We start from the raw sequence: 14,771 nt of genomic DNA on the forward strand, positions 1-14,771 counted from the left end.
AGGCATAAAATACTTTGGAATCAGAGAGCTTACATTATTTTAAAAAATCAAGCCAATATACAAATCTGTAGACTACTCAGGTATGTGTCTCAATACATTGCTGAAAGTCATTAACTTATCTATGAACTAATATTCAGCAATATCAGTAATCATCTAAATGTCTGCTGAGTAAGAGCACATTGTATCATGTCTTCAGCCCACCAACTTTGAGAATGATACACCAAGTACATCTGAAATCATAACAAAAGTGCACTGGCTCCTGCTAGTTTTATTTGTTCTGCCACTAGTCCTGTGGAAGGTCAAATAGTGACAAAAATATTGGTTTGCTTCCTAATGGATTCCTGTCATTATGACATTTAGGGCTAGATCAATAAAAGGATTTAGGAGTCTAACTGCCACATTAGGCACCACTGAGATCCTCAGAATCCTCATTCAACTGCCACTTAACCTTGTAGGTGCCCATGTTTTCACTGCTTAAGTCCCCAGCTGCCTACGTTTCTGCTAGTGATCATATGCACAGTCATCTTACCTTAGGCAGCTGGGTGCCTAGTTCATGCCTAAACCCCAGCGGGATCCTCAAACTAAGCATTCCCCCGGCTAGCTCATCTGTGGGGCCCACCTGAGTAGGTGTGCTCTGAGTAAGCTACCCCACACAAAACAGCTGTAGGAGGAGGTGATGGTACCCATAATAATATTTAGGCCGGTGGTTAGAGCACTCACCCAGGATGTGAGAGAGATGGGATCAATACCCCCCTACCTGAGGTGGAGAAAGATTTTGAACTTGGTCTCCCTCCTCTGAGAAAAGTGCCCTATACACTGGGAATCAGTCTCTCTCCATCTGCTCTGTTGGAAATGTTCCATTGTGTATAAATAATTAAATATGCATTGCAGTAGCAAGATTTGAACCTGGGTCTCCCATATATAGCCCTAACCACTGGGCTACAGAGTCACTCTCACTTTGGTCCAATGCATATTTATATAACAGGCTGGGGACACAGGCATCAAAAGGAAAGGTGGTAAGGTGACAACATTTACATGCTTAACTTTCATATTTTTATATTGTATATTTCTTGGTAGGTTACAGTTCCTCAAAACCAAAGGTATTCTGTCTGTGCCTCTGACAAGAGCCGCATGTGGTAGGTACTGTGGGGATCTGAAACAGCACAAAGTACTCCTGAACTATACGACTATTTTCTTCTTCAAGTCTCTTAAATCATACACTTCCATTTCCCTTTTGTGTCTTTTAATTTCCCTCCAGTCCCTCTGCACTAAGACTTTAGTGACCATGACACCTCTAATCTTTACAATTTCGCAGATCTTTCATCTACCATCTTGTATTATTTAATGCTGTACAGCATTTAGAGTTACAGCTTGTGTAAAAGTAAAATGTAGAGTGTTGTACATGAGCGGGAAAATTAATTCATTAGGGGCCTTTCAATGTGATAAATAAATACAAAAAATGGGATTATTGCTTTGCTGGTACTGCTACAGAAGTATCACCAAATATGCAATCCTCCCAGTGCTTTTGCTAATGTTATTTACTGTTTCTCATGAAAAAGTTATTAGAAATCTGGCAAGACAATGGAGAAATAATGCCTCATGATGATGGAGTGAGTTTCCATATGATGAATGCTTGCTCATCCTCAAGCACAACAAAGATGGGATACAAAACTGTTTCACTAAAAAGATGCATCAGTCATTGTCAAAGTTCTCCTAAAAATCAGTGTGGGTTTTCTTATCGCCGTGCCCTGTTTTTTCATATTAAACTTTTAAAAGTTTAGGATAGGTTATTTTTTAAAACTTGTATGTGATTAAAAACAGTATGTTTCACAGAAGCATATGGAGAAGTTGGCAGTTTTAGTTAAAATAAACCCTCACGAAAAGAGGAAGGAGATAGAGTGTGGGGGACATGTTTCTTGATGTAATAGTGTCAGATGCTACAGCTTTTACCTCTGTCCATCATGCAGTTACAAAGCTATGGCTTCTCTTTTTAACTTTTTTCTTTCTAAAACCTCCCTGTAAGTGATGTGGGTTTTATACTATATCCTGCAATCTAACACTTCTTTCCAGTTTACAAATGATAAGCCTATGTCTCTAAAATCCATTTAAAAAGGTTTTTATTTGGCTGGAGGGTTGTTGTTTTTTGGGGGGTTGGGAGGGATTAGCATCAAGGCAATTCATTGAAGCAACACTTTAAAAACAAAGTTAATGCTATTTTTCAAAAGGTTGGGATAGTACATCTTTTAAACGTTGAATTGTAATTTTTATTTCATTGGACCTCTTCCTCTTTGGTTAAGCTAAACCTGAAAATACTTATGCACGTGTGAAGTTACTCACATGCATGTACAGTACTCAGGATCAGGGTCTAACTCAGACACAGGCCACACAGCTGGGGCACACAATACATAGACTCAAAGAATAATGTTAAAGTGGTGCATTTTTAATCCCGTTTATAAAAGAAAAAGATTGTGACCCTGCATTGATATTAATGATCTGTAATAATGAAATAGGCAGTTTTCACCTGTTTCTTTATAAACATTGTTAATATGAAGACCTTTATCTTTTAGTTATTCACAATTGCTGAACATGTTATCCTTATCAAATATAACAAACATTATAAATACACAAAATGGTACATTTAGTATATACATTGCAAAGCTTATTTAATCACTGCAGGTCACCAGTGGACAAAGTTGAATATTCAAAAAGCAGACATTTCATCAGTAAAACAGTGAATGGAAGAGTCACACAAATTATAATTATTCCACAAAATACTTTTAATGATGCAAAGATGCCAAAGACAGCGTGCCATCTAAAAAATGTTATATTGTACAATGAACCCAACTCCATTCAGTATTTAAAAAGACAGTTTAAACTGACTTCTAAATCCATGTCAAGTGGGAGTCTCCCTTGAGGGCAAGAGTAGAGCGTTCTAGAAAGAGAGGGCACAGTATATAAATCCTCAATCACTGTACAAGAAGAAAAATTTCCAGGACTTGGATACTGTTGGCAATCTAGAAGAGGGCTTGAGAGTTTGGGCTGGAATCTATACGGCAAGGGAGTCTATGTGCCTAGTGCATGACTGTGGTAGGTTTGTAGTTAAAAACAAACACTGATTTAACAAACAAAGAAAACACAACACCCAGCCAATGCAAAGTACACAGCCAAGGAGTGTGGAAATCAGAACAAGATATGTGGCTGGAGCGTTTTGGATCTGTTTGAAAAGATATGCAGTACAGGCAAGAAGGCTGACAAAAAATGCTACTGTTGTAGCTGTATTAGCCCCAGGATATTAGAGACACAAGGTGGTTGAGGTAATAGCTGATATTGGTCCAATAAAAGGTATTACCTCAAACACTTTGCTCTAAGAAGCGCTACAATGATTAATCCGGTTCATGATAAAGGCAAAGATAAAGTCTGGAGCATTGAACTGGGGAAGGGAGTACATTAACCTGCCAGCATTCGGGGTTAACCAAAAATGTTGTAAGTGATGGCAGCAACATACTAAGGGCTTCATCCAACTCTTGCTGAAGTCAATGGGCGCTTTTCCATATGCGAGTGTGATAAGGTCCTCCTAAAGGAGTATGCTAAGTTTTACATTAGCAAAACCTACAAATGAACTACAGTTAGTCTGGGACTACAGAAATAATAAAGTCTTAGCAGCATTTAGGCATGATTAATATCTCATCCTTCAGAACTAAAGAAACATAAAGAGAATAGATGCTACTGGTCTAGGTCCAGAAGAATGAGAGATGTATCTATATGTATCTGCATAACAGCAATAAACCTGACCAAACTGCCTACAAGTGGCAGCTCAGATGAGGAACACACATAGCTAGTACAGATAAGTAATTTTCTAGATGTAAGGTTACTTGTTGAGATTATAATTTTAGAGGGATTCATCCTTTATCCTTTCCTTTAACAAGTTCTGAGCCACCTTTCTTCTCCACCACTCCTCTTCAAATAAAGCAAACTAAAGTTTATTAGAGAATATTTGAAAATAAACGATACAAAGTGTTTGAAGCGTCAGGCCCAAGATATCTTGGTGCTCAAGGTACACTATCAAGGTGAAAGTCACGTTAATAAAAATAATGCCCTAACTACATTTTTCACAAGACCGAAGAACACTTCCTCCACCCAAATAAAAATTCAGTTTAGATACATATCAACTTCACTCTCTGGCTCTTTTGCATTAGCAAACACTGATAGGTTAACAAAATTATTCATAAAATACCACTGAGGGGCAAGAAGCCATAAGAAGTATAAAATATTACAAGGTTTCTGTCCTGAGCAGCTTACGCTGGCTCCAGGATTAAGTTAAAATTTCTTTTCCAGACCTTTTCCTAAAATGAAATGCTGTTAATTAAAATTTTATATATCAGTGTAATAAAAGCTATTCTGTTCATAACAGGTTTTATAAACTCAGTTTTACAAAACCTACTTTTTTCCCAATTGTTAAATAAATAATAATAATAAAAAACCTACACAGTTCCTTTGAGATACCTACCCAGCTGCCTAATCCCACTGGGGAACACCCTTCCAATATGCTTTTGAATCTCCAGCACTGCAGCTAATCCCAGCCCCTCCAAGTGCTAAAACCAAGGCCATGCAAACTACTCCAAAAATTACAAGTATATCCCAATTTCCTGTTTCACTCACTTCTGAGGCTACTTCTCTCCTGTTCTTAGCCTCTACAAATTCTCCAGTCTCCTGGTTTCAAGACATTCCCAACCTCTTTGATTTCTCATCTCCATGCCTTCTCCAGGTAGCATCTTGCTCCCAAGTGACTGGACTTGCTGAGCACTCAACACTGGAACCTCTTGCAGTGAGGTTTGGCCTCTTTACGTATCTGGGTCACAAATTTTATTTTCTGTTTATGAGGAACTGATTCATCCTCATCCCTTTTCGCAAACATTTTGTGTGTGACTTTTCTGCTCCTGAAAAGTGCTTGATTAACTGCCCTGGGGAATCCAGTTCTTTATCTGCAGGACAGGATCAATGTGTGTCACGCTGCCCAAGCAACACGACTTTACTCTGATCTGGAGGGGCCACCCCTATGGATAACAGGGTAACTGATTTTCATGGCCTTTCTCATGAGACTGCCAAAAAAGTGTGTGTGGGGTTGGAGTACTGTTCACTGGGAACTGGACTGAGACCACAAAATATATTTCACGTAGTTCATTACACAGCCTTCAGATAATCACTCTATTGCCATCAACTGGGGCTGGATTTGAACCTATGATCTAGAAGAAAAAGGGTCTATATTTCAGGAACAGATCTTTGATGTGTTCCCAAATACATTTCTGCTTGGGCCCAACATCATTCAGTTTTTCCCCATTCTACCTGGTATGTGTCAGTGAAATGCTTCATTTACACGACATACGATGTGCTGATTTATGATTTTCCCTTTTAATTAGTAAAACAGTGTATGTTACCCACATGTCTACATACAAAACTATTAGGAAAATGAGCCTTGACCTAACATACTTCCATGTGCCTTACAGAAGTTAGTTACTTTGGGAAATAAATTTACCATTAAGCAGAGTTCTTGTCAGATTGTGGGATTTGCCCCATGCACATTTTTGTTTTTGCCATTTTATATGTTAAAACTAATGCATTACTCCTGCCATTAGGTGCCACTCCTGCACAGAAGAGTCTATTAGTCACTTGTCTACAACCTCAACCAGTACTGGTCCAATCAAGCCTGTAACTGGGTACAATTACTTTAACCAGTTGCCCAAGACTAGTTAGCTTTAAACCAACAATATTTTCTTTATGTCAGGGAAAGATTTAGGGTTTCGCTAGATAGACGCTAGCGAAGTATTATCCTCAATGAGCCATTTTATTGTAAATAAAATAAAGATCATAAATAAAAAACCAAAGAAGATTTCTAAATTATGTTGTAGGAGTGTTGCCATACAGAGGAGTGTCCCTGAAGATTGAAGCTCCCTGTGTGGTCATAGAAGAGGTTCCGGAACAGGCAACAACCACATCCTTGATTTGGAGGAACCACCTGCACAAGTGAAAAGACAGCTCAACTTCCCCTCTAGTCAGCTGGCCAACCAACCAGGTTACCAATCAGTGCCGAAAGCTGGGGTGATTTTGTGCAATGGACCCTCAGACACTAGAAATTGTGCTAACAAACAGCTCATTATGGACTCTTATGGTACTTTGCATTTTCATAGATTTTTAAGGCCTGGGGACCAATATGATCATCTAGACTGACCTCCTGCATAACACAGGCCATGGAACCTCACCCAGTGATTTCTGCTCTGCACGAAGCCCACACCTTCTGTTTGACCTACATCATTCTCTCATATCTTTCAGAAGGATATCTAGTTTTGATTTAAAGACTTCAAGTGATGGAGAATTCGTTATAGTATTTTATGGGCTAGTGGTAAAAGCATGGGTCTAGGAGCCAGGTGTTCTACATTCCAGTCCTAGTTTTTCCACTGATTTGCAATTTAACTTTGGACAAGTCACTATCAATATCTCACACATATATTGAATGGGATTAATGGTAATCTCCCTCAAGGAGGAGCTGTAAGGCTTAATTAGCTATTTGTAAAGCACTTGGAGATTCTAAAATGAACAATGGAACCTTGCTTTTCAATTGCTAAATGACAGAGCACTGTCCAATGTGAGAAAAATGCTGGCATAATCCTGAGTCAAAGATTTTGACTGTGTTATTTATATTACATATATATATATAGTGATAAAGTTCCTCCTCTACCTTGGGGGGTCCTGCGCTTATTGGCCAATTTCGCTAGCCTCAGAGATCTTCCTGTGTTGGATCAGGAGCTACACAACAGCTACAACTCCCTGGGCTACTTCCCCATGGCCTCCTCCCAACACCTTCTTTATCCTCATCACTGGACCTTCCTCCTGATGTCTGATAACGCTTGTACTTCTCAGTCCTCCAGCAGTATGCCTACTCACTCTCAGCTTCTTGCACACCTCTTGCTCCCAGCTGCTCACATGCACTTCCTCCCCTTTGGCCTGACTGTAGTGAGCCCTTTTATAGCATCAGAGGGGCCTTAATTAAAGTCAGGTGCTTAACAGCCTCACCTGAGTTTTAGCAGGTTAATTGGAGTCAGGTGTTCTCATTAGCCTGGAGCAGCCCCTGCTCTGGTCACTAAGAGAACAGAAAACTGCTTATCCAGTGGCCAGTATATCTCCCTTCTACTACTCTGCTCTTTCCAACTGGCCTGGGTCTATCACAATATATATAGATATATATAGGAAGCAACAATTTTAAACACTTTTGATAAATGAGTATAGAATACTGATAGCCATCTACCAACTGATCAATATGTTTATAAATGTCTTGTAAGTAACTCTATTTTCATGCACTCAGCAATAAACCTGCCCCATGTTCTTCTGGCTACAGTTCACCATAATATCTGTTGCAGCACTATAGCCTCTTCTTTTGGCCTGTTTCACCGTTTAAGTTTCCAAAAGATCCATTTTTCATTGGTGTATTTGAAAAGTTCCAGTCAACTGGAGTGAGGAGCTGCTGAGTCTTCTTGTATGTCCAGTATGGGTTAAGTATTATTGTAAGTGCACATAAACCCATGAAAAAGACAGTAAAATATGGAAGTCCCATATTTTCCACCACATCATTCCAATTGGAAATGCACACCCACCACATGTGATAAGTAATGATCATGCGACAGTGAAACAGGTGGATCATTACCCACTGGTTTGCCTTCCAAAAAAGGGTATTAGACCAGCCAATCTGGAAAAGACAACAACAAAGAAATCAGATTGTTGCTTCAAGATAAAGCAGTCAGTATTTTCTATAAATAAGAGACATATTTAGCTTTCCTGTTGTGTTAGATGTAAACAGCCATACACACACACACATACTCTCAATCATCTTCCTCTGGAGTGCTAAGAGGTGCTATATAAATGTGCAATCATTTGTCCACAAGAATTATAAAACATTTCATAAACTATGGCCATCTAAGTTCCCCCTATGCTGCTTGGCAGGCTATAAAGGGTCACCCAGGCGCACAGCCACGGGGGCCTGAAGAGGAGAGAGGTAGGGGATGGGCGGGGAGTGGAGCAAGTTGGGACATACAGGGCTGCTGCAGGCAGGGAGAAGGGCCTCAGCCCCTGAGCTGTTGCTGGCGGGGAGGGGGCTTGGGGGAGTCCTCTAGCCCCAGTCCCGGGGCTGCAGCAGGTTGGGAGAGGGCTGGAGGGAGTCCTTTGGCCCCAGCCCTGGGGCAGCCTGCACCCCAAACTCCTCATCCCCAGCCCCACCCCAGAGCCCGCACCCCCAGCTGGAGCCCTCACCCCCTGCACCCCAATGCTCTGCCCCAGCCTCGAGCCCCCTCCTGCAGCCCCCTCCTGCAGCCCAAACCCCTCATCCTGGCCCACTCAAGAGCCTGCAACACCCGCACCACACTCCAAACCCCTCGGCCTCACCCCCACCACACATCACCTCCATACTGGTGCACATAACAAAATTCATTCCTTACATGGATATAAAAAAATTAGAGGGAACATTGATGGGTGTACAGTATCACATGCACATTGTCTTCATCCATAAACCATTTCATAAACTATCCAAACAAAGCACATGTCACAATAGTGCAGTGGGGGTTAGTAGGGTCTGGGAATTTTGGCTAAGACCACTGAGACAAACCATGACTCTCTGCCTGCTCTAGCATCTATATGCATAAAAAGTACTTCTCCTTTTAAGTTCTTATCAAAAGCGCCTCAGAACGGCTGAGGTGAGCTGTAGTTTTAAAGAATCCAGATATTTTAGAACTGAAGTTTAAACCACTAAGACATACCCTTTGGAACTGATTAAGGCTTGGAAGCAGGGCTGTTTTCTTCTCTCCCTACATGGCAGATCCCTTCAAGTCTGTTCTCCCTTCCCCACATCCACAGAGGATATATAACATACATAAACACTCATATGTGTGAGCACACATCTTTATTCTCCGGCAATAATGTTATGGCCTATATTACAGTTGTTGGACCTAATGAGCCATTCTCACGTTACTATTTAGACTTAATAAAAAATCTTCTAAAATTAGAATTTAATCATCTAATCTTTGGTCCTATGCACTGGATTCCAACAAGTGAGTCAGAAAACTATTTTTTAAAAATCTCATTCATTTTGTTTCTTTATTATGAAATCGGTAAAATAAATACATTTTTTTTTGTTTTACACTAGTTGTCTATTTTAGGGTGTTATAATTAAGGATTCCCTTGGTCAATTCATTTCCAGTTAGGATGAAAAAAAATCTACCTTGATCCCAGAACTTATCTCCAAATTTGGAGACCATTATTTATTTGTTTTCAGATATATATATTTGTGGTGAGGGGAGTGAAGGAGCAACATTTTTAAAGGAAACTTCTATCACCAGTAATTAAAACAAGATCATTAACAAGTTCTCACCTTTAAAAGTACCCAGGAGCAGCAGGTTGAAGGAGTGCTCATCTCAAGTAGCAGTCCAGCCAGGGGTAGATAGTGTCCAGATTTTATGTTTGTTATCAGCCCAAGAAAGCCACCAAGGGCAAGTAAATGATGAACTACCAAGAATACATCAAATGTTTTGAAAATAATATTAGACAGATGAACACCTACATTTTCAAGCAAAAAGAAGCCAGCGGCTATTAAGCAATTAAACCAGCTCCACTTTTGCTGTGAATACACTCTGTCAGCTTGAAAAACTGGATCTACGAGCATGGCCCACAACCCAGCTATGCAACTCTGAACTCCAAACACGCCACGTGTGATAGTCATATTCCAGAAAACCTTCTCCTTTGCTGACAAAGCACGATAAGTGGCACTGATCCATGAGGACAGCCAGTGAGCTAGAAGAAATACTCCCAGGTAGATGAAAAAACCAGCTGCTAGTAATGTCAAACGAACTTCCCACAGAACATAGTCCCAGTCAAATATGGCTCTGGACATTGCACCATCATTGGCAAGATTCATTTCTTCCTTCTATACTTCAAAATATCGGGAGGGAGTCTGAAGCTTCTTACTCACACGTTAGTCTCCTTAAGGCTGCTGAGCCCATGCCATTACATACAGCAGGTACCCATCTGAAATTAAAAAAAGAAAGGAGACTTGTAAAGAACGGCTCTGTGTGTGTGTGTGCGCGCATGTGTATATAATATAAATAAACAAAACACGGGCACAGCCATTTTTGAAGAAGTCATTTACAAAAGCTCACTAATTTCACTACAGTAAAGAGTATGTCCTTATTCGTCTTTCTCCCTTTCCTGTTACTTCTACATACATAGAATACACACTTTTTTTTTTTTTTTAATCTTCAGGTCTTCCATTGCCTTTTTAAATCATTCCTCAGGAAGTCTTGTTTGAGATGTTTTGCTAACACTCCTGTCAATATTGTCAGCACACTTAAAATAATTCGACAGTTTATCTGCCAATTCCTTACAGAATACTTGGCAATTGTTTATTACTTCTAACAAGGTTCACATTTCAAGTGTGAAAAGCAACAAGTACCATGGACATAAGAAGGGGGCCAGGGCAAAAGGAAAAAAACAAAACAAAAAGCCCCTCAAAACTACAGACTTACTGGACAGCATTCTCACGGATGGCCTGGTAGACAGGAAAAGGAAAAAAAACTGAACTTTGAATTTTTTTTTTTTCTGACAGGAGCTCAGAGCTCATTCATCACAGGTGACCACGCTCATCAGCACAGTTACAGTTGCACAGCACTGAGAATCGAAAAAGAAAAGCCCCCCAGCATGGACCGGGAGTAATGGATCTGATATCTGATCGAGAGATGAGAGAGTGCTAAGAACAGAACGAACCAAAAAAAAAAAAAAAAAAAAAAAGAAAGAAAGAATTTCTAAGGCTATAAGAAAAAAGGCCAGCAGACTCCGTGCAGTGCAGAGTGAAAGTTAAAAGGAGCTCAGACAAGCCTACCAGAAACCAAAGAAGCAAATGGAAGGTCGACTGTGTGGGGGGGGTGGGGGTCATGTCCTGTTCATTATGATTGGAAGACGAGAAGAAAGAGAAGAAGAGGAAGAGGAAGACTCAGAGAGAGGCACAGCACGTGACCCCCCAGCAGCCAGGAGCTTTTATCACCCATGATCTTTTTTGGTTGGTCGAGGCGATCTTCCCCCTCCAAGCACGGACAAAGCAGTGGGGGGGGGGAAGGTTGTTGATTAGCAACCTGCCTGACCTGTCTGTGAGATCTCTGACCCCACTGTGAAGAGCTGTGTCAGCACTATTAAGATGAAAACACTAGTAAGATGAAGGAAATCATGTGTGTGAATGTGTGAATAGTGTAAACCATTGTTCTGTACTGTGTAATCTGTAAATGTATCTCTCTTTATCTTATCTATCTTTCTGGCGTTCGTCCCTCCCCTCCTCCATCCCCTCCATCCCAAAGGAGAAGGCCAGGGAAAAGAAAGCGGAGGAAGAGAGATAGATTTAGGATGATAAGTTGTTATTAATAATGATCTGAAGGATGCTGATGATCTGAATGAGTCAGTGGAAGGAAAACAGGAAAGGTGAGGACAGAACAGGAGAGCGTGGAGGGAGGAGGGGAGGACAGGAGAGGACAGAGGGGCGAGAGGTAGAGCAGAGAAACCGCAGGAAGACCAGCAGGGGAATCAGCGGTGGCGGCAGGGCGGGATGCAACTCTGGGGCTGCTGCACTGATCTGCTGACATGCTCCGCGCCTTGTGGAGGCGGGTGAGCAGGCAGGCAGAGCAGCAGCGCTGCCCTGTATAACTGCCCCCTCCCACCCTCACCATGTTCTCCCTCCTCCTCACCCAGACCGCAAGAACGGGAGGGAGGGGCTCGCCGCCACTCGCACACGTGGACAGCCCAGCCAGAAGGATGCCGGATGTCTGATTTTTTTTTTTTTTTTTTATCTTCTCCCCTTTCCTCCTCCTCTCACACTCACACACACCTCCCTCTTTTTATAATGAAAAAAAAAAAAAAAAAATTTTTTTTTTAAATGAGAGTGACTTTATTTTTATAGTAAGCTGTGTAAAGAAGGGGGAGGGAGTTGTGCAGGGACTGAGTCAATCAGGGTTGGGGTGTTCATCAACAAACACAGCAGTCACACTGTACCCTGGCCGAGATTGGAGAAAGCAGCAAGCACATATATACAGACATTTGTTTGGCTGAGGTCTGTCTGAGCAGTCTGTATAAAGTGCGCCAGAGCCTTTAAAAAAAATGCATCACACACCACACCACTGCACTGCACTTGCCTGTAATTGAACACAGAGATCTGACCCCTGGCAGGCTGCCCTGTGCTGGCTTTTCATGAGCCATCAAAGGGGTAGGCTGTCCCCCCCAGGATAACGACAGCATTTCAACATCCCCCAACTGTTATTTCTGGTCTGGGAAGTAAGTCCCTTGGGCACTGGGATCTCAACCAATTCTTTAGCAGCATGTTTAAGCATCACTGAACCTTCATGTTTCACCTGTGGAGCCCTAGGGATCTGATTCTCATATGCACTAAGGGCACTTTACAATGCCTGTAAGTATAAAGAAGCCTTGAATTCTCAGTGCAGAATAACATGGCCTCAGTGAACAGATAGTAGATATAGATATTATAGTGTATACACACACTTTATTATTTTGTCTACAAAAAAGAAAATAAGGAAGAGGAATAATTCTTTATTATATGTTCTGTATTAACAGACCTTTAATACACACAAGAATGTACTTTTTGTCTGTTATAATGAGAACTTTTTAAAATCTTTTTCCTGTATTAAGTCCTATGTTGTGAAAAATGAATACAGCTTTTCAAAGTTTAAAAATTTTTTAAAAAGAGGCCTGCTTCATAGTTCTTTCTTCTGTGAGTTGTTTTAATTATATATGTAGGATCAGAGATGTGCATGTTGTTTTGTTTGCCATTTGGAATATCAGACACCAAAAAACAAGGCATAATTCGACAACACTTTATACTAGTAAATGAGACTTGCAGGATCATCTCAATGAACAGAACTGCACAGTCAACTTCTGAACAGAATTAGACCACTTTCCAAAAGGTCATTTATTCCTGAAGCTAACTAAGAGGGTAGGACATCGAGAAACAATCCCTCTATTGTCTCCCCTGGCATCACAGTAATATAATTAACTATATAATCCAGAATTTTCAAAGTTGGGGGTATAAAGTTTAATTAAACTTCCTCCACATGATATGGTTTAAAGATGCTGAACTTTTTTGTTGTTTGTTTAAAAATATCCATAATCACCAGTTCATTTTGCTGATGCATCAGAGTGGAGTCAGCACCACCGCTGGACACAGCCCATCCTGTCAAATATGGCCATGGGAAGAACTGCCAAAAAATATCTACTTTAACACAGTTTGGGGGAGGCAAAAGAGGAAGCCATATGGATCGTTAGTAACATAAATACAAAGATTCTGCAAAAATGCTTTCCCTCCCTGCTCCCCAATATAATAAATCACAGAAAAGTGGGGGAACAATATCCTCATAGCTACAGAGCAAAGGAATGTTGCTTATTTATATTATCATTTACACCAGAGCAAATCCACAGCCTTGCCTCTTGGAGGAGTGAGAGTTAAGGATCCCGATTTGATACAATATTACACTCTCTCTGCACAGACGTATACAGCTACGCAACACGCAAGAAAGGGGAGAATCAGGGCCATTAACATAAGCATAGTTACACTGGTGTGCAGAGAAAGCCCCAGAAACATTTCCTGTATAGACTCCCCACAAAAAAAGGACAAAACAGAACACACTCACTCCACCCCAGCACAGCTACATTCAGAACTCCCCTGACTTCATGCAATGACATCATACTTTCCCAAGACCGAGGCTTTCTGAGCATTCACCAAAACCAGCAGTTACTAACGCTGTCTAACCCCCATTTCCTCCTCCTCGAAGGAGGAAACAGTACAACACACAGCAAATATTTGCAAAAGAATCAGCTCAGGAGGGGGGGAAACAACAACAACGAACCAAGCACATGCGGGTTCTCCTAGGCCGCCCTTTACATGCCGAATGCCACGGCTGTAGTTTACTAAAGCCCTTCTCCACCCGGCACCATTGCTGGCTACTTACCGGCTCCTCCACTTCAGTGGCACGCAGGCCGCAGGGCTGGCTGCCAGTTTTCTCTCCGCGGCCCCTGTGCTTTCCTGTCATGCGCTCAGCAAACAGCGATCAGCCGACTGCAAACCAGCGAACTCAGGGCTTCTTCTCCCACCTTTGCGGAGGCAGCTGCAATGGAAGCGAAACAGCCTTGAGCCCAGCTCCTCACCGCCGCAAAGGGAAACACCCGCATGCGGGATAACGTGAGGCTGCCCGAGTCCCACCCTTTGTTCCCGGCTGACGTAAACCATCGCTCCCTCCCTGGCCGGGGGTTGGGGGTGGAGCGCATCATATCACCCGCTTTGGCACCCGCCTCTCCCTGGAGCGTAATTCTGCAGGGCAGGAGCGGGGTCAGGCCACACTCCGCCCTGGGGCTGCAGCCGAGTTCTGCGTTACACTGAGCAAAAGAGCGATCGCCCCCCGTGCAGAGTCCTGACAAAACATTGCACGGGGAGTGTGTTGTGATTGGCAGCCGCAGCTAGAACCACTGAGCTGTGTAAACCTGGGAGCTGAACCGAGGGACAGACCCCTCCAGTACCCCGCTGTGGGGCAGGACGTGTGTGTGTGTGTCCTGCACAGAAATAGTGTGTCACACGTGTGTTGGCTGTAACGTACATGTGTGCCGCACTGTGGCATATTATTATACCAGGTCATGTTATTTTTTAGGGCTGCCACGTTTTGTGCAACTTCGTGTGGAGCATTTCT

General features: G+C 42.0%; 2 protein-coding genes across 7 annotated transcripts in view; both read right to left on the reverse strand.

The window, feature by feature from the left end:
• The window catches only part of ARHGEF10 (Rho guanine nucleotide exchange factor 10), a 199,061-nt gene extending 197,715 nt beyond the window's left edge, over positions 1-1,346 (reverse strand). For 2 of the 3 annotated variants that reach the window (XM_039529515.1, XM_039529513.1), the window contains exon 1: positions 758-1,346. The gene's annotated coding sequence lies outside the window, so the exon portion shown is untranslated. The remainder of the gene's footprint in view (positions 1-757) is intronic. The other variant, XM_039529516.1, reaches the window with a different exon arrangement.
• A 1,073-nt stretch (positions 1,347-2,419) lies between these two features.
• LOC120400655 (protein CLN8-like) lies at positions 2,420-14,314 on the reverse strand. Of its 4 annotated transcripts, none has more exons than XM_039529520.1 (4): positions 14,040-14,314; positions 9,413-10,065; positions 7,647-7,738; positions 2,420-6,013 (listed from the first exon to the last, which is right to left on the reverse strand). In XM_039529520.1, the coding sequence occupies exons 2-4, from the start codon at positions 9,953-9,955 to the stop codon at positions 5,896-5,898; spliced, it is 753 nt and encodes a 250-aa protein (XP_039385454.1). In that variant the 5' UTR covers positions 9,956-10,065; positions 14,040-14,314; the 3' UTR covers positions 2,420-5,895. The 4 variants fall into 4 exon arrangements, with proteins under 4 accessions (XP_039385454.1, XP_039385455.1, XP_039385453.1 ...); XM_039529521.1 differs by lacking the exon at positions 2,420-6,013 and having other exon boundaries at positions 7,142-7,738; positions 9,413-9,546; positions 10,010-10,065; XM_039529519.1 differs by lacking the exon at positions 2,420-6,013 and adding an exon at positions 13,206-13,289 and having other exon boundaries at positions 7,142-7,738.
• Positions 14,315-14,771: the final 457 nt, after the last annotated feature.

The sequence above is a fragment of the Mauremys reevesii genome, linkage group 3 (assembly GCF_016161935.1).
Source record: "Mauremys reevesii isolate NIE-2019 linkage group 3, ASM1616193v1, whole genome shotgun sequence".
Lineage (NCBI taxonomy): Eukaryota > Metazoa > Chordata > Testudines > Geoemydidae > Mauremys > Mauremys reevesii.